Here is a 25,554-nt window from a genome sequence, read left to right on the forward strand (position 1 = left end):
GCGGCTCCGGGCGCGGCGCCTGCACCATGAACTACCAGCAGCAGCTGGCCAACTCGGCTGCCATCCGGGCCGAGATCCAGCGCTTCGAGTCCGTCCACCCCAACATCTACTCCATCTACGAGCTGCTGGAGCGCGTGGAGGAGCCGGTGCTGCAGACCCAGATCCGGGAACACGTCATTGCCATCGAAGGTGAGCGCCGGGACCGCGGGCTGGGGGCGCCGGGGGCCGGGGGGTAGATGCCGAGCACTTGCGCCAGCTCGGCCTCCCTGCGGGCGCACCCTGCGCCCGGGGCTGCTTCCCGGCCGAGGCGGAGCAGAGCGAGGCCGGGCCGGGCCAGCAGTAGCCCGCTCCTGGCGCGCCGGAGCACTGCCCGGGAAGATGGATCGGCTGCGCTAATTCGATCCTGGACAATAGAGCCTCCGCTGGGCCAGCGGCTCAGGGCCGCCCGGGAGGGCAGGCTCGGGGCGTGAGTGGCCGGGACCCAGCGCCGTCTGGGGACAGCTGGGGACTGGGGTGGGGGCTGGGGGGAGGTGGCGCCTCCGGGCCCGTGACAGGTTGGTTCTCAGCCCTGGCGGAGCGAGCACCCGTTGGAGACCTGCGTTGCTAAGTGTTGATGTCGGGGTGAAGCTCCTGCTAGCCGGTTACAGGGAGCAGGCCCCAGTGGAGGTGTTCAACTTGGCCCACCTGCCCGGTGCACAGCTGGCCCACAGGGTTTGTAGCCTAAAGTCCTGGGCTGTCTCCCCTGGGGGTCGCCCTCCGAGTGCCTGGCAGTGGCAGCGGAAGTGGAGGCCGCTCAGCTGTCAGCCAGGTCCTTGGGCCTGCGCCAAAGCATTTTCTGTGATGTCCAGCAGGGCCATGGCACTCGTCAGAGTGGGCCTGCCTCTGACTTCTGGCTGCTCTCCTGTGGTTCTCACTTCTCTGCAATTGGCTCTGCGGTGGTCTCCCTGTGGGGCCCCTTTGGTTCAGCCAGGACTCACCTGGAAGCTGCTAGTGGCTCTGCTGAGGGACACTGGACAAGTGCCCAGGCCTGGCTCAGGGTCCCTCCACCAGCCTGCGAGCAGGCACCACGTGGTCTGAAGCCCCAGCCCCTCGCGTTCCAGTGGTGGGGCAGGGGCTGTAGTGTGGCTGGACCGTTTGGTGCCTCTGTAAACTTGAACGGTGTCTGGGCCTGTGTGGCCAACTGGGTGCTGCTACCTATAGGGGACTTGTTCCCAGTGCCCCTCGCCCAGAGGAAGTTGGCCTCCTTGTCAAGGCTAGGTGAGATGCTTTCCTTTGGCTGTGGACCTCTGGCAAGGCTGGAGAGGGGAGCACCTGTCCCCCCTACCCCCCAGCCCGACCGGGCCTCATCTCTGCTGTGGCCTCTGTCATTCCAAGCTGGGCTCCAGCTGGGACACCAGGGCTTATCCTCCTGTCCCTTTCCTGCTCGTAGCAAAAGCTTGTTGAAAGCTGGCGCCATGAACTGACCGCACCTGGCTGAGACACCTGGCGACTGCGGGAAGACCTTGGGTGGCCTATGTTTTGTGGGGGTTCACTGTCCATGCGTGAGTCTGGGTCATAGAGCTGACCAGTGTGTCCAGCAGAGCTGCTAGACTTGCTAGCAAGAGGATGCCGTTGCTGTTTGCTTTGGTGGTGCTGTGTGTGTGTGTGTGTCCGTCCGTCCATTCTCGCTGACAGCTTTTTGAGAGGTTGGTGCCTGCCTTTCCTCTGTCAGATTCCCAGCCCCTTCTGGCTGGGAAGCCTTGCCCGTTTTGGGTGTACTAGTCTGACTGATGGGACCCAGGTGGCGTCATGGTTACTTGTTGGGCTGCTGACTGTAGGGCCGGCAGTTTCAAACCACCAGCCACTGCGAGGGAGAAAGACGAGGCTTTCTACTCCTGTAAAGTTGCAGAGTCGGAAACCCACAGGGGCAGTTCTCTCAGGGTCACTGTGATTGGAATGCTGCGATTTAATGCTTTGTGTGGGAAGAGGTCTGGGCACCGGGTGTCGGGGCTGCAGTCTGTCTGAGTCTGGAGGGACTTCAGAAAGTCCTCAGCCCGGCGACTGTTGGGGCCTGGCCGTCAGCGTGAGCCAACCCACCCGTTGTTCATCTGCAGAGAACTTCAGCCACCGTGTGCTGTCATTTCTGCCTCCTTGTGTGTCTGGGACGAACCCATGTTGGGGGGTGTGTGCGGTGGGCAGGGCAATTTCACTGCCCACACTTTATAGTGGAGTCAATACTCCTGAGCATCTGACTGCTCCCAAGTCCCACACCCGACCAGTGTTGTGATCTGTTTGTGATTTTTATCACTGAGTGGGGGTATTGGACATTGAGGGGCCGATAGCTCAATCATGGCCGGGAGGCATTTGGGGGGATGAGAGCAGAATCCATGTTGGGTGGCATTGTTGGCTGGGAGCTGGTCACAGGAAGCCTGTGCCTCGGCCATTGCTTTGGGCTGCTGAAGACCCAGAGCTGCAGGGTAGCCAGCATGGGCCCATAACCTCCCAGTGACTCAGGACTCTTCCACCTACCCTGTGCCCCCCTGGCCACCATGAGGGCTAGCATGGTACCCACACCAGTTGCGTTGGGGTCGACTCTGCTCAGGGCAACCTTTTGTGTGTCAGGGTAGCACGGGACACCGCAGGGCTTTCTGAAGAATATCATCAAGCCTTTGGGTAGATTCGAACCTGCAGCCTTCCTGCTCTTGGGAGATCTTTACCCTCCTGACCTAGCATTTTCCAGTTCAACCATTTCTAATCCTAACAGTGTTTGCACATCATAGCTGATGGTGCTGACAGGGCTCTGCCCCCACCGGACGGAACATGTCCGCCTTAGATGGAGATGAGGCCCAGCTGGGGTTGGGGACGAAGTGGGACCTTGGGAGTGGGTCTTCCAAAGCAGCTCCATTTAAATAGAAGTGCGTCCTTCCCTGAGTTAGAAAGCGGCTCTGAAGACGCAGGGTTCCCGGCAGCAAAGTCTCTAACTTTTACCTGAACTGACTTTGATGGGCAGTGCCCCATGGCCTGGTGTCTTGGGGACCTTGGAGCAAACCGAGAGGCTGGTTGTGCCCCGGTGTTCATGTCAGGGTGTGTCCGGGGGCCTTGGATTGAAAGTGTCTTCTGCCTTCAGGAGAGTGTACTTGAGCGAAGCCTGAATGCACACGGTGACTGGGCTCCCCTGGGCAACCCTGGGTGACTGGGCTCCCCTGGGCAGCCCTGGGACGTGCACTTTGGTCATCGGTGCAGTTTGAACCCTTCATCGTCGCTGCTGCCCTGCAGTGGCCGCCTAATCACGGCCACTTCCCAGAGTTCACAAGAGTGGATCTTCGGGCCCTTCTTCCTAGGCTTAGACCAGAAGTTCCACGGAAGCCTGTTCAGCAGGCTCTGCTCCTGTGGGACTGCTGAGGGGCCCTGGCCGGGCATGGCATCCAAGTGTGTGTTTTTTTCCTTGTTCACACGTCTGTCTCACCTTTTGAGGCTTGCTTCTCTGTCCCTCAGAGCACCAGAGTTGAGGCCAGACGGCCTCCGCAGGTTTTCTGCACACTCCCGGGGGGCATAGGCAGGCTGCTTCCTGTAGCTAGGGAACTCAGCCTTCTCCAGGCCCGCTGGTCCAGAGCAGAGCCAGGGGCCACCCTCGCCTCCAGGGGGAACAGCTTGCCATGGTCTCACCCCTCCTGGCCAGGGTGGCGGGGCTGAGGGCAGTGAGTCAGCTGCCTGCTTGTCACGTGGAACTGGTCATTCCATAAGCACCACGTGCTGCCAGTCACCCGTCTGCAGGGGCCCCACGTTCCTAAGTGTTGGCTGCTGGTGTTGAAAGGCTGGTGGTTCAAACCCACCAGCCGCTCCTCAGGGGGAAAGAAGAGGCTGTTCCCGAGAACATTTCCGGCTGCAGACTCTGTGCAGCAGTCACTCAATGATGGCTGTGGGGTTCGTGTGGTTTTGGGTACGGCCGAGGCCAGCCATAGCCTGAACTGTACCTTCTCCAGGCTTTCCCCTGGCCCCACCTATGTGCCTTTCCCCAGAGGCCCCGGGCTGAGGGCTCACCTTTGGGGAGAGCACCTTCACAGGGGCGTGAGGGCTGTTGCAGTGCTTCATGATAAATGTTCAAGGATAGGCATTTGGGGACCTGAGAAGGCACCCCACTTATCTTCCTGTGGGAGCCCCACGGCAGGGACTCACTAGATAACCATGATGTAGCTGCCACCTCTGACCCTCTCACCTCCTTGTTTGATGTGTTCTGAGTCCTGGGTACTCACAGCCCACCCCCACACCCCTCTCCACTTCCACAAACAAACAAACAAACAAACAAACCCAGCCTGTTGCTGTCAAGTGGAATCCCATTCCTGCCCTCCCCCATGTGACAGGGTGGAGCTGTCTCTCGTCTCCTGGGAGGGCATTGCCAGTCCTTTCTTTGCAGGGCTGCTGGAAGAGTTCGAATTACCGACACACACTCACTCACTCACTCACTCACTCACTCACTCACTCACTCACTCACTCACTCACTCACTCACTCACTCACTCACTGCCAATTCTAACTTATGGTGGCCCCTATCAGACAGAGTAGAACTGCCCTCTAGGCTTTCTGAAATGATAACTCTTTACAGGAGTAGAAAGCTTCCTCTTTCTCCCACAGAGCAGCTGGTGGTTTTGAACTGCTGACCTTGTGGTTAGCCCAGCGTGTGAGCACAGACTGCACCGCACCTGACAGAGCTGTGTGCAGACGGGGCAGGTGTGTGTGCTGTGCTGCGTGTCCTTGGACCCTTCACCCAACAGGAGAAGGCACAGTGACCGCTCATGGCCCCATCACGGTAGCTACAGGGTCTCTCTACCTGTCGGGGCTGACCTGGTGGCACTGGTTTGGGGTGGCACAGTGTTGAAGCTTGCCCACTGGAATGTTGGCAGTTGTACCCCCAGCTCCCCGTGGCTTTGCAGGGAAAGAAGACTGGTAACCTGCTTCCATAAAGGTGACTCTAGGAACGCCCCCCACCCAAAAAAAAACCCCAAAACAAACCAAACTCACTGCCTCTGAGTAGGTGCCAACTCATAGCGACCCTTGGCGACAGGGTAGAGCTGCCTCTGTGGGTTTCCTAAATTCATTGTTCAGTGGAGTAGAAAGCCCTGTCTTCTGCCGAGCGGCTGGTGGTTTCGAACTACAGGGCAGTCTTCCTCTGTGCTATGGGGTCACGGAGATGAGTCAGTATTGAGTTGATACCAGTGGGGTTTTTTTGTTTATTTGTTTGCTTTTTCTTGTTGTCAGGTGTGTTGATTGGAGCCTTGGTCATATAGTGGCTAAGTGCTTGGCGGCTAATTGAAAGGCTGGCAGTTGGAGCCCACCAGCCGCTCAGAGTGATCAGGACGAGGCTGTCTGTTCCTGCAAAGATTGATGGCCTTGGAAGCCCATGGGGAGGTGGGGGTTCAGCCTTTCTGTGTCCCCTAGGATCACTCTGCTTTGAGTCTAGGGCAGCTAACAACACATCAGCACTAGTTCAAGTTTCTCGGTGGAGCAGGGTGGGGGCCTTGGAAGCCACTAATACAAATCTCGAGTCATGGGCTGGTCACTGCTCCCTCGTCCAGCATGACACCTTGTCCAGGGCCCCGCAGCCTGGCCATCGCTGGTGGATCCACATCCTAGAAATACCCTGTCCTTTGCCTGCCGCCGCATGTCCTTCCAGGCCCAGCTTGCCACTGTCCCCCAGCCTTTATGTTGCTGCTTCTGTATGCTCCTGCAAGCATGGTTGGACCCTGCTGGCCGGAGCCGCATTTCCCTCTCGCTGCTGCTGCTGCTGCTGCTGCTGCTGCTGCTGCTGCTGCTGTCCAGGGCTTTTGGGTTGGTTCTGACTCACTGATCAGGTGCACAACAGAACGAAACACTGCCCCGTCCTGCGCCATGCCCGCCATTGTTGCCGGAGCCCGTGGGTGCAGCCAGTGTGTGTGGTTTTCCATCTCCTCATTGTCGCTGCCTCTCCACTTTCCCAAGCATGAGGTCCTTCTCCAGGGACTGGTCTCCAGAGGACATGTCCCAAGTATGTGAGAAATAAGTCTGACCGTTTTGGCATCTAAGGAACATTCTGACTGTCTGTCTTCCTGGACACATTTCCCTTTAGAGCTGAAGGGTACTCTGTTGCTGGGATTCCACCCCATGTAATGTGTCCCTTTGTCTCCTGGGAGACAGGAGGGCTCTTCTGCCTTCTGCCTGTTGTGATGTCCGTGGTGGGGTGCCTCGGCTAACCCTGACCTTGTGCAGACTGGCTTGATCTTGGACACTTGGTTCTTTCTCCTTGGTCAAGAACCCATGGGCAGTTCTCCGCTGTCGTATAGGGTTGCCATGAGTCGGCATCGACTTGATGGCAGTGAGTTTGGTTTTTTGTTTCGCCAAGAACTCGGGTCTTATAGCTGGGCACCCTCTGGGTGTAGCCGGCTAGCTTGGGTGTGAGGCAGATGCCCGGTGGCAGCGTTGGGGGCAGAAATTCCACAAAGTTCTTGGGCTGCCTGCCCAAGGTTGGTGTTTCTCTCTTGTGTTGAATGTGAAGGCATTTCAGACCCAGAGCCAGTGCTACCGGTGGGCACGCTGAGTGACCAAGAAGGGCTCTGGGTATTGTATTCTCACCTGGTGTGGTCAGGTTGGCGCTGGCTCATGGTGACCCTGAATGTCTCAGCTGGCCACCAAGCTTCCCCACCACGTCGTTACTGGGTGGACTCCCAACTGCCAGTCCCTCAGTTAGCACCCAAGCCCAGTTACTGTCTGTACCACCCAGGGGCTCCTGACACAATGCACCCAACCCGAGCCCTAACCCCCACCCCCAGCCTCGCCCGCTACCACTGACTCTCTTCTGGCTCGTAGTGAGTGACCCTGGGCATGGAGCGAACTGCCCCGTGGGGTGTCCAAGGCTACCATCTGCATGGACGCTGACTGCCACACCTTTCCTCTGTAGAACCTCTGGTGGCTCTGGGTCTGTGTGCCGTGCACGCTCCTCCTCCCTGCCCGAGGCACCTGTGAGATTCCCAGCTGCCGTGCCCAGCAATCCTTTGGCAGATGACGTCCCCAAACTAACCGAGCCTTTGTGGGCAAGGTGGGGTGGGTGTCGGGGAACCGGGACCCTGCGGGGCTCAAACCATCTATGCCTCACTGTTAACAGAAGGGCCGCAGGTTCAGATCCATCCTGCGGCTCTGCAGGAGCAAGGCTTGGTGTTCTGCTTCCACCAAGGGGACGGCCCAGGGAACGCTCGTGCCTTCTCCCTCCCGGGGATGCTGTGAGCAGGAACTGACTCTGGGCCTCGGGGTTGGTGTCTGTATTATTAGCGGCTTCACTGAGCCCGGAGGTGACTAGAGAGGAGCAGCTGCCAGAACCTCCTTCCAGACATGCCCTGCGCCCTGCAACTGACTGCCACCCAGCCAGACCAGGCCAAACCAGACCTCGTATTTGGTTGAGAATTGAAACTCCTTTCTTTTGCCACCTCTTCCCCATCAGTGCCTGGTGCCCTGCAGGTGTGTGCTGACTGTAAGGCGGGCTCCAGCTTGCTCTGGCCGCCGAGCCTGTCAGGTCTCACGCCTGAACTTTCTTGCAGTTCACACTGAGATGTTACTGCACTCTGGCCTCTCTCTAGAACCCCTGGCTTAAGGGACTGAGCGCTGCCAAGCCGATCAGGCTCAGCTCCTTTTAAAATCCAGAGCTTGGGCTTTGATGTGGACCTGAACCCCAGCCCTCCCCATGGCAGGAACCTCACTGCACAGATGGGGATCTCACATCCTGGTCATGGCTCCTGGCTTCCTACGCAGGGTGGCGCCGCTGCGGGGCTGCAGAGGGGTCCCTCTTTTCTGATGTCCAGTGAGGGGTGCCCGTGGAGGATACGGGGCTCTTCTGCCCTCTTGGCTGGGGTGGGGGTGGGGGTGTCTTATGTTTGGTCCAAAGCCTTCCAGCACCATTGCTTTGTACTACCTCCCCCCACCCCTGCCCCAGGGCGAGAACATGCAAGTGAGCAGCACACAGACGCCCCACAGACGCCCAGCTGCCGCCCTCTCTACTCGATCTTATGTCGTTGTCCCCCCTTTCCCAGTTGTAGATCAGGGTACAACTGTGCCCTAGGGGCTTCAGGGGCCGCTTGCTTAGCAGCAGATGATGGCCAGGCGTCTTGGTTATCTAGTGCTGCGAAAGCAGAAGTACCAGAAGGGGGTGGCTGTGAAGAACAGAACTCGGTTTTCTCAGTTTGGGAGGCTTGAGTTGATTCTCACCCGTAGTGACCCTATAGGACAGGGTGGAACCTCCCCTGTGTTGGGTTTCTGAGACTGTCACTCTTTTCAGGAGGATAAAGCTCATCTTTCTCCTGCAGAGCAGATGGTCGTTTCAAACTGCTGACCCTGTGGTTATCGGCCCAACTTGTAACCACTCTGCCACCATGGCTAGACATCTGAATTCGGAGGAAAGCTCCGAGCTCCTCGGTGCTCCTCATGGGGTGGTGCTTAACCCCCAGGCAAGGTTTGGACAGGAGACGCATCCTACCAGAATACTGCCTCACTCTCGCATAACAAGAACACTGGCTCCCTAAGAGGACGGCGAGCTCTCCGTGGGTTAGGGGGTACACCAGCTCTTTTTGGGGGCTCACAGTTCAACCTGCCACACCAGGCCCTTCTTTCTTCTGAGGTCCCTCAGTCACCAGGTGAGTGCATGAACCTCTTGTGCTGCTCAGGGACTCTGGCCAAGCCAGGTGTGGGATCTTGGCTGTATTGGGGGTCTGGGGGCAGAGGGGTACAGACGGCACCTATGTCAGATGATCAAACCAATCTCAGACGCACCCCTTCGGGTGCATTCTGACTGTCAAACTCACTGCCATCAAGACGATTCTGTAGGAAAGAGTAGAACTGCCCCCCCCCTGCCCCCCCACCCCCACGCTCCCCCGCCTCCCATGGTTTCCATGATTCCGGGTTTGCTCTATGGGTTTGGTTTGATCACCAGCCAGTGGTCGGGGCCTTTTCCATCCAGAGTGGAGCAGATGGGTTGGAGGGTGCTTAAGAGGGGGCTTCCCTCCTGCCAGTGAAGACTGGAACCGTCCCCCCTCCCCGCCCCCTGGCCCACCCAGCTCCCCACTCCCGGGGGACAGATGGGTGAGTTTGTTTAACCAGGGGCTCTTTGGCACGCTTGACACTTCTCCTGCTGTCGGCTGGGGATGGTCTTTTTTGGGCTGCAGCGTTGGAGTGTTTGAGCAGTGCTACTCACACGCAGCCGCAGCGGGCTGGGGGCTGCCAGCAGCTCTGGGAGAAGGAACTTGGTTATTGTTTTTGTCGTTGTTCTTTTTAAGGGTGGGAGACATCTCACGGTTTGGGGACAAGGGCTCCTCAAGATTGCCAGCCCCGTTCACGGGGGGTTCATGTGGGCTCTCAGACGTGCCGGCATCCCGCAGGTGAACTAAAACAATCCTGTTGAGCCCTGGCTCCGGCCTCGGCCACTGGGAAGCCCTTTGCTCCCATTTTTCCTCAGGTGACACCGTGTAGCATAGTGGGCTAAGGCTTGAATTGCTAAGTGCAAGGTCAGCAGTTGGTAACCACCAGTCTGCCGCTCCAGGGGAGAAAGATGAGATCGTTCTGTACCTGTAAAACGGAAACCCCCCGGGACAGTGGGTTTCGGAGTCAGAATGGACCCCTCCTGACCAGCGAGTTTGTTTTTGGTTTGAGCACCTGAAAGGGTGGCGTGTGTAGTTAGCCTGTGAGTTTCACTGAAAGGCTTCCTGGTGGGCTGTGGGTGAGGGGTTGGGCTGCGGACCTCAGTGTCTGCAGGTGAAGCCCACCAGCCGCTGTGCAGGAGAAAGAGGAGCTTCACCACCTCAGAAGGTGTGTGTGTGTCTGTGTGTGCACATATACAGATGCAGATGGCATAGTGGGTTGTGCGTTAGGCTACTTACTACTCACAAGTCCAGCAGTTTGAATCCACCAGCTGCCTTATGGGAGAAGGATGAGGCTTTCTGCGCCTGTAAAGAACTGCAGTCTCAGAAGCCCACAAAGGCAGTTCTGCCCTATTCTAGGGGGTTGCCCGAGTCAGGAATCAACTTGATGGCAGTGAGTTTTGGAGACACACCGCAGGGGTCGGAATCAGCTCGATGGTAGTGGGTGTTTCCGGCGATGTGTGCACATGTGAACAGTATTGACGTTTGGACGTTTGGGAAGAATCAGAAACGTACGTGTGGGTCACCCTTGGCAATAGCGTGTGTTTGATTCCAGCCCACTCCAATCGAGTGAAGATTGCAATGAGGCGACTCGCAGGCATTTGTTTGTTGGTGTCTCTGTGCACAGAAGAGGAGCCCAGGTGGTGTCGTGGTGACGCGCTGAGCTGTGATCTGCAGGGTCAGCAGTTCGAAACCACCAGCCGCTCCAAGGGAGAAAGATTTGGCTTTCTACTCTGGTACAGAGTTACAGTCCGGGAAACCCACAGGGGCAGTTCTACCCTGTTGTATAGGGTCTTTGTGAGTCAGCATGGACTCAATGAGTGGGTTTGGGATTTTGGTTTTCTGTGCCCAGGGCGGGGGCCGGGGTGGTGGTGGTTAGGGTCCCTCTGGGTCAGAATTGGCCTGACCACAGTGGATTAGTTGGTGGTTTAGTGGGCGTGTGATAGCATGAGGAACAAGTGTGATGTCTCCTGAGGGTGACCAGCATGGGACACAGGATCAGCAGGGGGGGCACTCACTGTTACAGGAATGGGGCCTGGGGACTTGTTCAGGGCCCAGTGGCCAGAAACCTTCTGTTTGTGAGAAACACAGCATCTGAGTCCTGCCTTGGGGCGAGTGGCTGCAGAGCGACCTCAAGAGGCCGCTGGCAGAATTGCACCAGCTCCCCCCACCCCCCCATCCGGTCCACCCCTTCTCCAGCTCCTGGGGCTGGCAGGCAGCATGGCGAGTTTTCTCCATGTAAGGGCGCTCCATTTGCTTCGGGCTCTCCAAACTTAACTCCCTGCGGTCAGGGAAATTCCGCAGCCACTTCACAGGCTAGGGCAGGACTGCCCGTGTGAGTTTCTGACATTGTAACTTTTTTACGGGAGTAGAAAGCCCCGTCTCTCCTGAGTAGGAGCTGGTGTTTTCAAACTGCCGACTGCAGTGGGGAGCCCAGCAGGGAACGACGTGCCACTAGCTGGGGCGCCTGTTTTCAGCATTAGGCCAGCTGTTATTTTTGGCTTGTTTTGTTTTTGTGGGAAAGAGGTGGGCCTGGAAAGAACTGGTGGCCCCCAGAGCCCCCCAGCTGCTGGGGTTCTTTGCCATCCCTGCAGGTGGGGGACAAGTCCGGCCCCTTTTTGGGGCGGACACTTCCGGCAGCCCCTCTCCGGCCGCCCACATGCTGTTTGGAAAGGTCTGCTGTGAGCCCTGATAGCGTCACTGCGCCTATTAAAAGTTCAGGCTGGGGAACCCGATTAAGAACAGAGGAAAACAAAACACTGTTTCCTTTCCAGAAACAAGCCTGTCCCTCCAAAGTGCCACGTGTGGTTGGCCTGGGGGGGTGAGGGATCGGTGTCCAGACCTCCTTCCACATACCCCATGCTGGCCAGTCCGGCCCGCCTCCTAACAACCTCCAGGACTGAGTACAGTGAGGTGCCAGCTGCCGCATCTGTCGATTATGGAGCGGCTGGTAGGTTTGAACTGCAGACTTTGTAGTTAGCATCTGAGCACGTAACCACTACGCCGTCAGGACTCCAGGTAACCACCCTGACTTGAGCGGCTTGGATTTTAACCCAGGACATCTGGCATGCGGACAGAAAGATGCCCCCATTTAGATAATATGTTCACCAACTGCCTCCTCACTGTAGCCGGTATCCAGATGGGGGCATGTGAGGTGACCAGCCTGCTAGGGCCCTCTCTCACCCCCATCCCCCACTCCTAGCCCTGTGTGTCCATTCTGATCAGCGCCCTCCACGAGGGGGCCAACCAGTCATCCTGGAGTCAATCCAACTCGTGGTGTCGCCTGTCCTTTCTTCTGTGGTACCTCTGATTGGACTTGTGCCCCCAGCCCTCATTTAACTACACACCCAGGGATCTTCTCCCCCAGGAGAAGGCTCTGTAGTAGTTACATAATCTGGTGTCAACTTGAGACTATTAAGAGTAAAGGGGTGGAGTTTAGCCTGTCAATCAGGTTGCAGCTTGATGACCTCATTTGGAGGCACTATGGGACCTAAATAGCTCACTGGAGGTGGGACACAGACACACTCCTTGTGAGACATTCCTGGAGACAAGACACATGGAGCTATGCTAGTGCCCTGGAGCTAGAGGAGCCAAGTGGAGACCCCTGCCAGCACTGAGATGCTTCCACCACCACTGGATCCACAAGATTGTCCACCTACTGGCCTGTGCTCTTTCTTCCTGCATTTGGTGTCATTGCATGTGCTGCGTGAGTTTGTAGAATAATTTATAGACTGGTAAGGGACATATGGGCTAATATTGGATTTATGGACTTTACCTGACTGGGCTGGGATGTTTTCCATATACAATTGCTCTTTGCTATAAAGCTCTTTCTTACACACACACAAGTGTCAATGAATTTGTTTCTTTAGTGAACCTGGATTAGCACAGCTCCCCAGCCACTCAGGTCAGTTTCTGTCTGTCTGGGATGCATGGCGACAGAGCGGGCCCGATCTATGCCTGGCTCCCTTCTCCTAGGGGTGCCCATGCCCGTCCGGGCTGTGCCGCTGTTTCTCTGTGCTGTTGGGGCTGTGCATACTCTCTGCAGGATCTCGGGTCTGTTGGGCCCAGGAGCCACACGAAGGGTGTGCTCTCCTCCACCTCCCACGCATGTCTGGCCCAGCCCTTCATGCACCTGTGCCCCAGGCTGGCAGCTGCCTCCCTGCCTGCAGCGACCATTCACTGCTGCCCAGGGTCCCCCCCTTGGGCGCTCCGGATGGTGGGCATGCTGCTGCCTCCCTGGGCACTATCCGGTTCTGCCACTGGCTTGTGCATGAGTAAAATTTGTACATAAAGCCTCCAGGGACTAAGTCTCTCAAGACACTGCTTTTTAACAACACTGGACACGTGTGCTTGGAAGTCGCGGGGTCTCTTACAGTCTCTAGCCACTGTGGGTTGCGTTGTGACATCTTCCGTTGGAACACCCCTTCCTCTCAGCGGGGCTGGTGCAGCCTCTGAGCCTGGCCACCACCAGTTGACTCTTCGTCCTGCCCCTGCAGAAGTCTGGGTCCTGCCGCTTCTCGGGGGATGGGGTGTGTGTGTGTGTGTGTGTGTGTGTGTGTGTGTGTGTGGTGTCTTTGAAAGCAAACCTACCCTCTGCTCTTGCTCTGAGCACTTGTGGTCTGCATTGTTACCTACTGGGGTGCTCCCTGGTGGCATAGTGGTTGTATGCTAGGCTACTAACCCCAAGGTCAGCAGTTTGAAACCACTAGCCACTGTGAGGGAGAAAGGCAAGGCTTTCTGCTCCCGGAAAGAGTGACAGTCTAGGAAACCCACAGGGGCCGTTCTAAGTTCTGCCCTGTCCCACGGGGTCACTGTGAGTCGGCCGCGACTGGACGGCACTGAGATGGAGACGTTTGGCGCACGCCCCAGTTCCTGCTGCTCGTGGCAATTGTGTTGAAAACGTCAAAGAAGTAAGGGAAGCCAGGTGTGGGCAGCAGCGCCCTGTCCTTCATCCTCTGTCCTTCTGCTGACCACCACCTGTCCCACAGAGGCCACTGCCGGCCGGGCCAGCCAGGGCGCTGTGGGAGCAGAGGGCGGAGGGCGGACAGGCCAGCAAAGTGTCTCCCATGGCTTCACAAGGCAAATATTTATTTGGGGGATGGTGCTGTGAGGGCTGTGTTTCTCCTTAGTTTGTTTGGTATGGGAAGTGGCGCATGTGAGAATCAATAGACAAGAGTTTATCGAGGAGCTAGAGGGGGTGGGGCGCAGGCTGGGAGCTTGAGGAGACACTGAGGGGTGTGGGGGTGTGTGTGGGGGGTGCATTAACCCTGCTTCAGCCTGGGACCTCTCTCCCTCAGACTCACTGCCCTTGAGTTGATTCCGACCCATAGCCACCGAGATCGACAGCTGGGAGCTTGAGGAGACACTGAGGGGTGTGTGTGTGTGTGTGGGGTGCATTAACCCTGCTTCAGCCTGGGACCTCTCTCCCTCAGACTCACTGCCCTTGAGTTGATTCCGACCCATAGCCACCCTGTAGGACAGGGCGGAACTGCCCCGTGAGACTGCAACTCTTTATGAGAGTAGGAAGCCTGGTCTCTCTCTCTCCCGTGGGGCAGCTGGTGGTTTCGAACTGCTGACCTTGAGATTAGAAGCCCAACACAACTGCTTTGCCAAGGAGACCACATGATGCAAGCAGACACAGCCCTGGCAGGCTGTAGCTCCGGCGGTGAGTCTGGGTAGCAGATTGAAAGGCTGCTGGCAGTTCTCACACACCCGTCCGCCCTGCGTGCTCCCGGGAAGAGTCACGACACAGCCTTCCGTCCCGACTCCTGGTTTCCCAGGCTGCAGGTACAGCCTCATCTCGATCCCTCGGAGAGGCTGTGGTTTGAACCCTTGACCATGTGGTTGGCTGCCACGGTGCCACCAGGGCACTTTGGAAACTACGGGGCCTTGCTTCCCTCTCACATGGGGTCGCCACGAGTTGGACCGGATTGGGAAACAGCTCAAAAATTATGCCTGGCACCATGGGAGAGGGGCAGCAGGGCCACAGACCCGGTGGGCAGACGGGAACCAGATGCAGCTCAGTCAAGGAGGGCTCCCTGGTGGTGTGGAAGGGCCTTGGAATACCAGGCGGTGGGCCCTGTAGGGTGGCGCTGTAGGAGATCCAGGAGCCATGATGTGGGGCCCGGGAGGGGCTGGGGAGGATCTCAGTGGGGGTGGGTGTCTGATGGGAAGGGGAGGGTGTGGGATGCAGCAGTGGGCAGGTCAGCAGTGGTAGGGCCACTCAGAGTGGTAGCCCTGGACAGGAGAGAGGGGCCCAGATAGAGGGAGACATTAGAGAAGACCCCAGGGCATACATATAGGGGCCTGGGGGCAAGAGGATGTGGAGGAGGGGGACGAGGTGCTCAGGTTTGTCCTAGAACACAGGAGGGGGGTCAGTATGGGGAAGACCTCCCCTTAGGTGCCCTGAGGTTTGGGAAGGAGGAATTTGACCATGTCTTTGGTCTCCCTTTAAAGGGAGACCCCAGAGCTGTGCTGTGCTGCCTGAGTGCAGGGCACTGCTGACCCCGCTATGCCCGGCTACTTACCTCTGACCCTGGAAGACATGATGGGCTCCCACGTCCCCCGAGGTGAGGTGGAGTCATCATCTCACTTGGGCAGCTGAGCCCCTCAAGTGCCCCTCTCTGCCCAGGGTGGCTAGGCCCCGCTGGTCCAGGTAGGAAACCCAGGGCCATCAGGCATCCCAAGCTGTGCTTGCCCTCTGGTCCCCTTAGGCTGGGAGTGAGGGGAACATTTTCACTTCATTGTTCCATCACCTGAATCCTGGGCTCTCTCCCATGTTCAGCAAACTGACTGGCTTGCCCCGGGAGCCTGAGAGTGTTTCCGGAGTCTGCAGGCCCATCCGGAATGCATGCCTGGTTGTCAGCCCACCCACCTGCCTTGCCTGGCAGATGACGATGACAAGAGCAAACATGGGCTCTGGCTCTTGCTGACCCTGTGTGTGTCTTGGCAGCACTGGGCACCCCGGTGTTCTCAGAAGCTGGCTTTTGCAAAGTGGACCACCAGGCCTTTCCTTCGCGACCCCTCCAGGCCCACCATTACGATCCACAGCTGCACATGTTGACTTTTTATGCTGCAAGAGCTCACAGCCACCGAGTCGATGCCAGCAAGATTTAACCAAGCAGCTAGCGAGTCAGGGAAGAGGCTGGGAGCTGGAGGGAGTCACTGCTGGTGGTGGGTGCTAGCCCTACTCAGCTAGGGACCACACTCACTCAAAGTGCCCTCAAGTCAGTAGCGACTCACAGCGGCCCCAGAGGACAGGGTAGGTCTGCTGCCCCTGTGGGTTTCTGAGACTGTCACTCTTTCCAGGAGTAGAAAGCCTCCTCTTTCCCTTGCAGAGCGGCTGGTGGTTTCAAACTGCTGACCTTGAGATTAGCAGCCCAACACATACCCACTATGCCACCAGGACACGTCCTCATACTACAGTGGGGCTCCACTTTTCTAGGTGGCTGTGCCAAAGCCCAGGCTGTGTTTTCTCCGGATGGAACCCCCACCACTTCCTGCAGCTCCGAGGTATGCCTGGGCCCAGCAGTTTTTGCTCTTTGGGCAGAGCACAAAGATCCTTGTCCCGGGCAGTCGTGTGTGTCTGGACTATCAGAGGCCTGCTTGGCCGAGGCTTTGATGTGAGTGGCGGCCCTCTGGGTAGTTCTCCCTGAAACAGACCTTTACTCAGACATCGCCCTCCCTCTGGGCATGCTGGGCAGGGACCTGACCCCTGGCCTCTGGTTAGGGGCTTGTGGCACCCCATCCTTTTATTTTTAACTGACAGAGATGGTCACATTTACTGATGCACCACAATTTGAGTGGGAACTTTTTTTTTAAGATCATTTTATCGCAGGCTCTTACAGCTCTTATAACAATCCATATATCAATTGTTTCAAGCATATGTGTACATGTTAATTTTTTTTAACACGCTTTATTTTTAAACTTCTTAGTGGGAGTTGGCAAGCCCTGGCAGCATCGTGGCTCCACGTCAGGCTGCTCACCACAAGGTCAGCTGTTTGGAACCACCAGCCGCTCCTTGTCAGAAAGTCATGCTTTCTACTCCCACAAAGAGCTACGGTGTCAAAGTCCACAGGGGCAGTTCTACCCGGCCCTCCAGGGTGGCTAGGAGTCAGAATTGCCTGGATGGCAGCAGCGAGTTTGTTGTGTTGTTGTTGTTGTTGTTGTTGTTGGGGGTTGGGTGACAGCTGATGGAGCAGATCGTCTGATTCCAAGCAACGACTCAGACACATTTTGTTTCCTCTCGTGCAGTGCAGCCCTTCAGTACATGGCACCCAGACCCCCCCTTCCCTCCGTCTTTTGTTTCCACTTCTTTTCCTCCTCCTGATGCTCTGAACTTTGCCCTTGGGGAAATGCCCCCTTTTAGATCTTACTGGGTGTGGGGCTCCCTCCCTGCAGTTACTGCTCCCCCTTATAGATCCATCTCGTCTATTGTTGGCCTAAACACCGAGGGGTCGGTTCAGTGCAGATCGGAAGGGTGCCTGGGCACCCTTGCCTTGGAGGGTCCCCCGAGTCTTTGTCTGACCAAGAAGCTCTGACGGGGATCACCTTAGAAGACTGGGTTGAATGGGAGAAACACGTGGGACAAAACTCCTTCTTGAGGTTCTTGAAGCATTTCAGGTCTGCTCCCCGATGCCCACCCTTTTAAAAATCAAGATCCGTCCATTGTGTTCCTGATCAGAGTGGGTCTTGGTGGTTGTCGGCACCATCTATTTCTTCTGGTCCTGAGGTGAAGGGGGCAGTGGTCAGCAAGTCCTCTAATTCTCTATCTGAATCTTGGGTTTCTTTCTCTGCCCTTTGTTCCAGACCAGCCAGGACCCATACGTGTGTCTTCTTGGTTGCTTGTAAGTTTTTAAGGCTCCCCAGATATGTCTCACTATCCCGGGCACTTGAACATCAACCTTGAGAACAATTCCTTACCAGTGGACTGGATTTCCCCATGAGACCTGGCCCTCAGCTCCCGACTGGTTGTATCTGATTACCGTCGGCACCCGGAGCCTCCCTCCCCTCCCCTCCATTTTCTGTTTGATTCTTCTTACCAGAAAACTCTCCTGGAGACAAGGTAGCGTGTTCAGTGGAGCCTACCATTTCCCCAGTTGGACATGTTTTTTATTTTTGGCGTCGACGCTACCAGACTTTACGAGAAGCGGCCCTTTGGGCAGCTGGGTGTTTGCATCCCGCTGGGAGGAGGCAGGCGCTTCTTGCATGTGTCCCGGGGCTGCGCTGCCTCGGTTAGCAGGGCAGCCGGTCATCAGCCTTGCCTTGTGGAGGACAAGAGCTGGCTGTGCCGTTCCGGATACGATTCAAACCTGAACCCATGGGGCAGCATGTGACTCGTCTGAGAGCCCCGTGGGATGGGCGGGGGCAAGGGCATCCCCAGTTTGAGCCTCTGTGGTTGGTGAGGGAGTGGACACAGAGTCTTCCCCGCACACACCAGGACTTGGTTTTCAGGAAGAGCTGAGGTGCTGGCGCGGAGCACCCACGTCTCCTCACTGGGACATGTCGTGCTTTCGGTTTGCTTCCTGAGTGCAGAACAGTGTTGTGAAGGATGACATGGACCCTTAAGGGGCAGAGGACCCCTCCTAGGGGGTCTGAGGCTGCCCCCCCTCTTCAACTGGCTCCAGTTCCCATGGCAATCCTGTGTTCTTTGAGGCCTTACTTCAGCCTGAACACTCTGTGAGATTCAATTGGGCCTCTAGTTTCCTCCTGTGTCTACAGTGGCTGTGCTGATCCGTCTCCTGCACCTCAGCCCCTGCAGTTAAGACCACCTTGGCTGGTTCGGTGGGGAGGGTGGGAGGCCCACCGGACCCCCAGGTGACCCACTCTATGGCCATTATTTCACCCACAGACTTAGCCCCTCAATAAGCGCAGTCTTGGGTGATCCTATACATAGCAGCATTCTCTTTCTTAGAGAGAAAGGTGCACACTGCATGCCACCCATGGGCCATGGGATTGACCTGGGCATGCGGCGTCCTCTGTAACACATGCGTTCACTGCCGAGGACTTGCTGGGGCACTGAGCGCGTGTGGGGTCTTCAGAAGAGGTGGCACGGGTAGACAGTCCCAGTGCCTGTCCGGTACTTGGGTCCTACTAGGTGTGGCCACAGCAGCAAACAGGTGTGAACCTGGCCGTCCACGGCACCGCCAGCACCGCCCGTGCTCAGTTAGGGCACTGTGCATGCAGCTCATCTTGCCGTTGTGTGTGGATACATTCAGGCAGACCCTGGCGCCCTGGTTCAGTTCTGGGACTCCCATGTGTGCCGTGAGTTTTATGGCCTTGACCTCAAACGGGTGGCTTTTTCGGTTGAACTGGAGCTGAAGAGGGGGATTCTGGAACCCACAGGGATGCTCGCAGAACCCAGCTCAGCCTGAGTCAGTCCTCCGCCCCACCCCCTTCCCCAAGTTTCCCCGGCCCTCCCCAGAGCTGACTGACACCCAGACTACCTTCCGGCCCTAGGCTACCCGCTCTGCTGAAGGGGCTCTTGTCGTCAGGACCTTGAACCATGCACCTAATCTGGCCTGAGTTTGCCACCTTGTTGGTCCTTGGGGCTCCCAGGCCCCATCCTGGTGGGTTAATGTCCCATCCCCAATGGAAGGGGCTTGGGGGCCGGCTCCCTCACTGAGGCCTGAGCTCTCGTTCCCATGTTTTAACAATTGCCTATTACAAGCCCGTCCACCTTCTAGCTGGGACCCACGCAGCATGGGTGTCAGCTTGTAATTTTTTGTCACCACTGAGGCTTTGTTTGAGCGTCCCGAGGCTCCCAGGGCTTGCCCCTGCTGCCCACTCTCCTCTCACTTTCTCACCGTGACCCCCACCCGCCACCATAAGCAAGCTTACCGAGAGAATGGCACCTCAGCTGAGGACAGGGATGTGTGCTTTCTGCAAAGGCTGGCTTGTGGCTGAGGCGGGGCCAGTGCCTCCATCCCTGGGGTCACCCTCCCAAGGGACTTGGAGCCGGGGTGGGGGTGGGGTCTTCTCAGGACAGAGCGCACCGTTCTCTGCACCACACGCCTCCCACATCCCGCTCAGCCTCTGGTGGTGGTTCTTGGGGCTGTGGGGCCGATTCCGAGTTAGACCTCCTGTGACGGAGCCAACTTGCCCTACAGGGTGTCCTAGGTCATCACCTCTTTGGGAGCCAGCCCTGGTGGCTCCGTGGTGTTAAGAGTCAGGTTGCTACTCACGGAGTCAGCTGTTTGCATCCAGCGACCACACTTTAGGAGAAAGATGGGCAGTTGGCTTCCGTAACGATGTAGTCTTGGAAACCCCAGAAGGCAGTTCTACCCTGTCTTGTAGGGCCGCTGTGTGGTAGGGTGGATGCCACAGCAGAGAGTTTGGTTTTGAAGAATTTCGATGGGAGCAGATGGCCTGGTAGTTTCTCTGTTGTCACTGTTAGCTTTGAACTGCTCCCCTCTCGCTTAGCCGCCGCGCATGGTCACCCTTGTCTTCTGTTCCCTTGTTTTGAAAGGGCACCATGCAGATAGGCTGCCCTTCTCCAGGGACTGGCCTCTCCTGACGTGTCCAGAGTACCTGAGACAAAGCCTCGTCATCTTGCTTCTAAGGAGCGTCCTGGCTGTGCTGCTTCCGGGACAGAGCTGTTGGTTCTCCTGGCCGCCCGCGGCACCTTCCGGATCCCTTGCCAGCCCCATGCTCCAGATGCATTGGCTCCTCGTTGGTCTTCCTTATTTGGTGTCCTGCTTCCACGGGCGTGTGAGAAGACTAAACACTACGGCTCCGTCACACGGTTTCCCGAGAGACCAGTCCCTGGAGAAGGGCATCCTGCTCGGGCAAGTAGAGGGCAGCCTGCCGAGGAAGACCCTCAAGGAGATGGATGGACGCGGTGGCTGAAGCCATGAGGTGCAGCCCATGAACCATGGTGGGGCTGACGCAGGACAGGGTGGCGCTTCCTTCTGGTGTCTATGGGGCCCCACCCGGGGGTGGAGGGTCACAACAACAACAGACAGCTAGGCGGAGGGCACACCCTGCCCCAGGTTGACAGCGTGTTTGTGGTTCTCTAATGACCGTCACAGATGGGGTTTTCAGACGAGGTCACCTTCACCGTGTCTGGGCTGAGGACTCCGGTTCACTCTGCAGCAGAGCGCTAGGAGGTGGTGTGTCCCTGCCGCAGCGGGCACCCAGGATCCTTACCACAGCTGGGCCTCCTCCCTGCTTCCAACGGCCTCTCGTCCCAGAGACCTTACGTGGCACTCCCTGGCGAGGTCTCTGAGACCCGCCTGCCCAGCGGGTTCCTGTGGGGTAGTGAACTGCCTCTCCCCTCTTCTCTTTGTCTCTTAGGAACCCTGGTGGCACAGTGGTTATGAGTTGGGCGACTAACCCAGAGGTCAGCAGTTTGAAACCACCAGCCACTATGTAGGAGACCCTGAAACTTTCTACTCCCTTAAAGAATTACAGCCTTGAAAACCCACGGGGGAAGTAGTTCTACTCTGTCCTGTGGGGTCACTGGGACTTGGAATTGCCCTGATGGTAGTGAGTTTGGAGATTTAAAATGTTGCTTTGTCTTTCATAAGAACAGATCCTTCATGTGGCTACGTTTGTGTGGGGGTGTCAGTGTGTCTCTTGCCCCCCCCCAGCAGGTCCACAACCTTCCTGTTCTCCTGTCTTCCCCAGAGTCCAGCCCAGACTCTGGCAGATGAGGGGGGCTGGGCTGGGGGAGCAGGCTGCGGGCTGGCGCTTCTGCTGGGTTTGCACCTCCCGTTGCTAGAAGCCTCGCCTCCCCCCCTGTTCCAACCAGGTGTCGACCTGAAACTCCAGCCCAAGTGTTGTGCCTGGAGACTCAGCCCTTGGAGCCGAGTTTGCCGTTTCCCATGGTTACGGTTACCTTGGCTCTTGCTACATAATTCCTGTTAGATTAACGTGCTTGCGGTTTTAAGCTTGAATTCTTTTATATATATGTATATATATATATAGATATAGATATAGATATAGCAAAATCCAGAGGGAGAAAATGCAGACCAGAATCTCAGCTTCCTGGAGCCACGGAGACTGGCTAAACCCCTGAGGTGCTGCCCTGAGAGAGTCTTTAAACCTTGTTGCTGTTGCTGTTAGCTGCTGGCCAGTCCGTTCCGGCTCATAGCAACCCACGCACAACGGAACAAAACACCGCCCAGCCTTGCGCCATCGCGCCCGCGATGGTTCTCATGTCCGAGCTCAGGCTTGTAGCCACGGGATGTCCTTCTCCAGGGACCGGTCCTTCCTGCCATGTCCAAAGTATGTGAGGGAAGCTCTTGCCATCTTCCGTCTAAGGAACATTCTGTCTGCTTCTTCCGGGACAGATCTGTGTGTTCTTTGGGCAGCCCGTGGTACTTTCAGTAGTCTTCGCCGGCACCGTGGTTCAGCTGTATCCATTTTTAAACCTTTAAACTAAAACCCCTGCCATCTGCCGAAAACCAAAGCCCAGTTTTAGTTTAATGGATGAAGAAAGTCTGCCACGAGCCTTGAGTCCTTTTAGGATCTCGTTATGTGGGATCAGAGTGTCCACAGCAGCTGGAAAGGTTGGATGGGCCCTTAGGGGCTAGGAGCATATGCTAATGGAGAGGGTAGGGGTGGGAGAGGAGGGCGAGTTGCTGGGTTGGTGGGTGTTTCGGCTGCCCATTGCCCCGGCGGTGTGGTGGGTTTTGCGTTGGGCTGCTAACCTCAAGGTCGGACCTGGTTGAGTGCAGTGAGTTTCGTACACACTTCCTGACCCCTGCAGAGGACAGCAGACCCGCCCGTAGATCTCCACAGCCTGTGCATCTCTTCTGAAGCCAAAGGCCTTATCTTTCTCCTGAGGAGCAGCTGGCAGGTTTGAACCTCCGACCTCGCAGTGTGCACCCCAGTGTCTAATCCACTAGTCCCCCTGGGCTCCTTCATCATAGACTATGGTCCAGCGTGGCAGGACTTTCCAGTGCGTGGGGACACCAGGAAACGCGCAGGGCTTGAGTTTGTGGCACTGCTTTCTTGTCTGTCCCTGGACCGGCAGTGTCTTTTAGGCCTGCCTGCTACAGGCTGTGGGGAGGGTGCTGCTTTCTGGCCAGGCCTCAGGGGCCAGTCCCCTGTGAGGCCCACCCTGTTGGGCCCTGTAGCCGCCCTTGCCCTCGCGCCCAGCTGCTCAAGCCTCGGATTCCAGAAATTTCTGTCACATTCATCATGAGCACTCTCCCAGCGTCCCCCTTTGCTGACCATACTGCAGACTCCCTCCCCTGAGCACCTCTGGTGTGCTCAGGGGACCATGGTCACAGCTGCTGGGCCCTGGGGCACTTCAGCCTCTGGGCCCCTCGGGGCAGAGGTGCTAGAGGCCCTGAGCCTGAGTGCCCTGGCACGGCTGCTACAGAGGGTCACTTTGGGAGCTTTGGCAGGTCACTCACTTCTCCCCTTGTCGTTCTGGGCGCCGGCAATCCTGCTCCAGTGGTGAGCAGGGCCAGGCTCTCGCTGTCCATCACCAGGAAAGTCCTTCCTGACCTTTTCCGGTTTCTGCAGCCCCAGGCATGTCCCTTAGTCTGTGGCCACATCTCTGGGGCTTCCTCCGCCACTGCCAGGTGCCTGCCTCCCTCCCGTGTCTGTCTGTCTTCTCATCTTTTGTGTGACACCTTCCATGGTGGCTGAGCGCCCACCCTCCTCTGGTAGGACCTCTTGTGGACTGCTTGCAGCTTGCATTTCCTGACAAGGTCGCAGCCATCAGTATGGGGTCAAGGCCCACCTGCCGTTCGGGGGACTCTGGTCAACCTACGAGACTTTATTTTGCAGCATAGAACCCGAGACCTGGAGGGTTTAAATCTTTGCCCCCATCCACCCACACGTTGGAAGTGAACTGGCCGGGATTTGAATGCATGACCCACCTACCGTCGTGATGATAAAGCAGAGAGGGCAGTCTGGGAGCAGCCCTGAAATCTGGGGATGGGGGGCGGGGGGCGTGGCGCGGGCCCTGCAGCTTTCCCGAGGCCCCACTGTGGTTGGGGACCAGCCCGCAGTTGGCTTCCGAGGCCTAGGAGGAGGTCCAGCGCTGTTGGCTCCTGCCCTGTCGGTTGGGTGGCTGGCAGTGGGTGCTGACTGAGTCCCGGGACCCCAGAGGCAGGAAGGAGGGATTCCCAACCACTTGGGAGACTCACTTCATTGATGTATTTCTTGCTCTGACAACCGGCCCACCTTTAGTTGCCTTTGACTTGTTGGCAGGCAGCTCACGCCTTACACCTATAAATGAAAGGTACTCGCCCTGGACTATAATTAGAGGGAGGCGTGGATGCCCCTAAGTCACAGTGGCTCGCCCAGGGGTGGGGGGGCACCAGAAGAGAGTGGGCATGACCTAGGGGTGGGTTTGCTGCTCCCACATCGCCCACCCACAGTTTAAGGATGTTCCGGCTTCTTTTCTCTTGGTGTGGCTCTGCAGGGGGCTCTTTCCTACGTTGGAGCGGGGGAGAGGGGTGGGCGAGGATGGGGGTGGTCAGCAAGGGCAGAGTCTGCAAGTGGTTCTGACTTAGCTGCTCGCACACCTTTCTCCCTCTTCAGTCAGTTCCAAGTGAAGCCGGATGTACTCTTTCTTGATCCCCGCCCCTTAGTGTCTGTAACTGTATCAGCCAGCTCTTTCTGTGTCCCTAAGCTCCCAGCATCAGCAATGCCAGGCTGCAACAATGTATGCAGTGCACGTGACTCTTGTAAGGTGCACAAAGATTGAGCCCAGGGGCCGGGGCACTGTCAGCACTTCCAGCCTCTGAGGGGAGGCCCCAGGCTCCCAGCTGGGGCAGGACACCATCTCCTCCTCCTCCTCCTCGATCTCAGTGACTAACACCTGGCAGGTGAGCGCAGGGCCAATCTCTAACGAACTCCCTTTATGACTAACTGTGGCTGGGCTCTGGGCGTGGCTCCCTGGCTCCCTGGCCAAGAGGACGTCTTGTGGGGACTTCCAGGTGCCTCCTGTGCTTGGCCACCTTCAGCACAGCACCCCAGGCTGCTCTTGCTCTTTGTGGTGCGGCTGCTCCTGCCAGTCAGTGCCCATGCCACTTCCTGCCCCAAGACCACATCACGAGGCCGGGTGCTTCAGGATCCCCACGCATCTCGGCATGCATGGGGGTGCCTCTTCGCCCACATCAGGGTGGTACCCCAGTACTGGCAAGCCGCCAATCTGGGAGGCCCACAGCTCGACCTCTGAGGGCACTGGATGTCAATAGAGATGCAGCATCTGCAGTTGCTAGAAGTGGTCTGGGCTCTCGGAGACTGAGGATATCTCTGCAAGAATGGCCAGCCCCGCCTTGCCTCCTTGGGGAACTCAAGAGGCCCCTGGGCTTGGCCGAGAGGAGCTTCTCAGGGGCCCAGACGGGACACAGTGGCCAGGGCCTCGCCTGCCCTCCCAACGGCTGGTCATTTGAACCCACTCACCCAGCGGTACCCTGGGAGCAGAACCAGGTGATACACTTCAGCAGGTGTGGCTTGGGGTGAGTTCCGACCCCGTGTACAGTGGAACGAAACGCTGCCTGTCCTGCTCCGTCTCTACAGTGGTTGCCCAAGTGGGAGTCCGTCCTTGCAGCCACCGTGCCCGCCTATCTGGTTCAGGGTCTTGTTCTTTTGGGTTGACCTTCCACTTTCATGCTGTAGAGGGGACACCAGGTAAAGATGACCCCCTAGGAAACTCTTCTGGGCAGTTCTACAATGTCACATGGGATGGGCGAGAGTGGACTCAACAGGCCCAACAACAACATCCGTAAGTAGCCTTTGGGGGACAGGTGCCAAGAGGAGTGGCCCTGGCTACGTCACTGGAGAAGGTGTGGAAGACTAGAGTGTTACGGGGGTGGTCTCCCGGCCCCTTCACCTCGAGCAGTTGCCAGCGTCTGACCTCGGCGAGGAGCCCGGCTTCTCGGTGCCCCACAGGGTTTTTTGATGACGCAGTCCTTGTCAGCCCCTGGTCCTTAGAAAGTGTGGCAATGGTGGCAGTGA

General features: G+C 57.4%; 1 protein-coding gene across 4 annotated transcripts in view; it reads left to right on the forward strand.

The window, feature by feature from the left end:
* Window positions 1-26: 26 nt before the first annotated feature.
* AGAP1 (ArfGAP with GTPase domain, ankyrin repeat and PH domain 1) overlaps window positions 27-25,554 on the forward strand; it is a 416,730-nt gene continuing 391,202 nt past the window's right edge. For all 4 annotated transcript variants that reach the window (XM_045295022.1, XM_045295029.1, XM_045295039.1 and 1 more), the window contains exon 1: window positions 27-189. In XM_045295022.1, coding sequence (XP_045150957.1) covers window positions 27-189 — 163 coding nt within the window. The remainder of the gene's footprint in view (window positions 190-25,554) is intronic.

The sequence above is a fragment of the Echinops telfairi genome, unplaced genomic scaffold (genome assembly GCF_000313985.2).
Source record: "Echinops telfairi isolate 266 unplaced genomic scaffold, ASM31398v2 ScPeMD7_3;HRSCAF=10, whole genome shotgun sequence".
In the NCBI taxonomy this organism is placed as follows: Eukaryota; Metazoa; Chordata; class Mammalia; order Afrosoricida; family Tenrecidae; genus Echinops; species Echinops telfairi.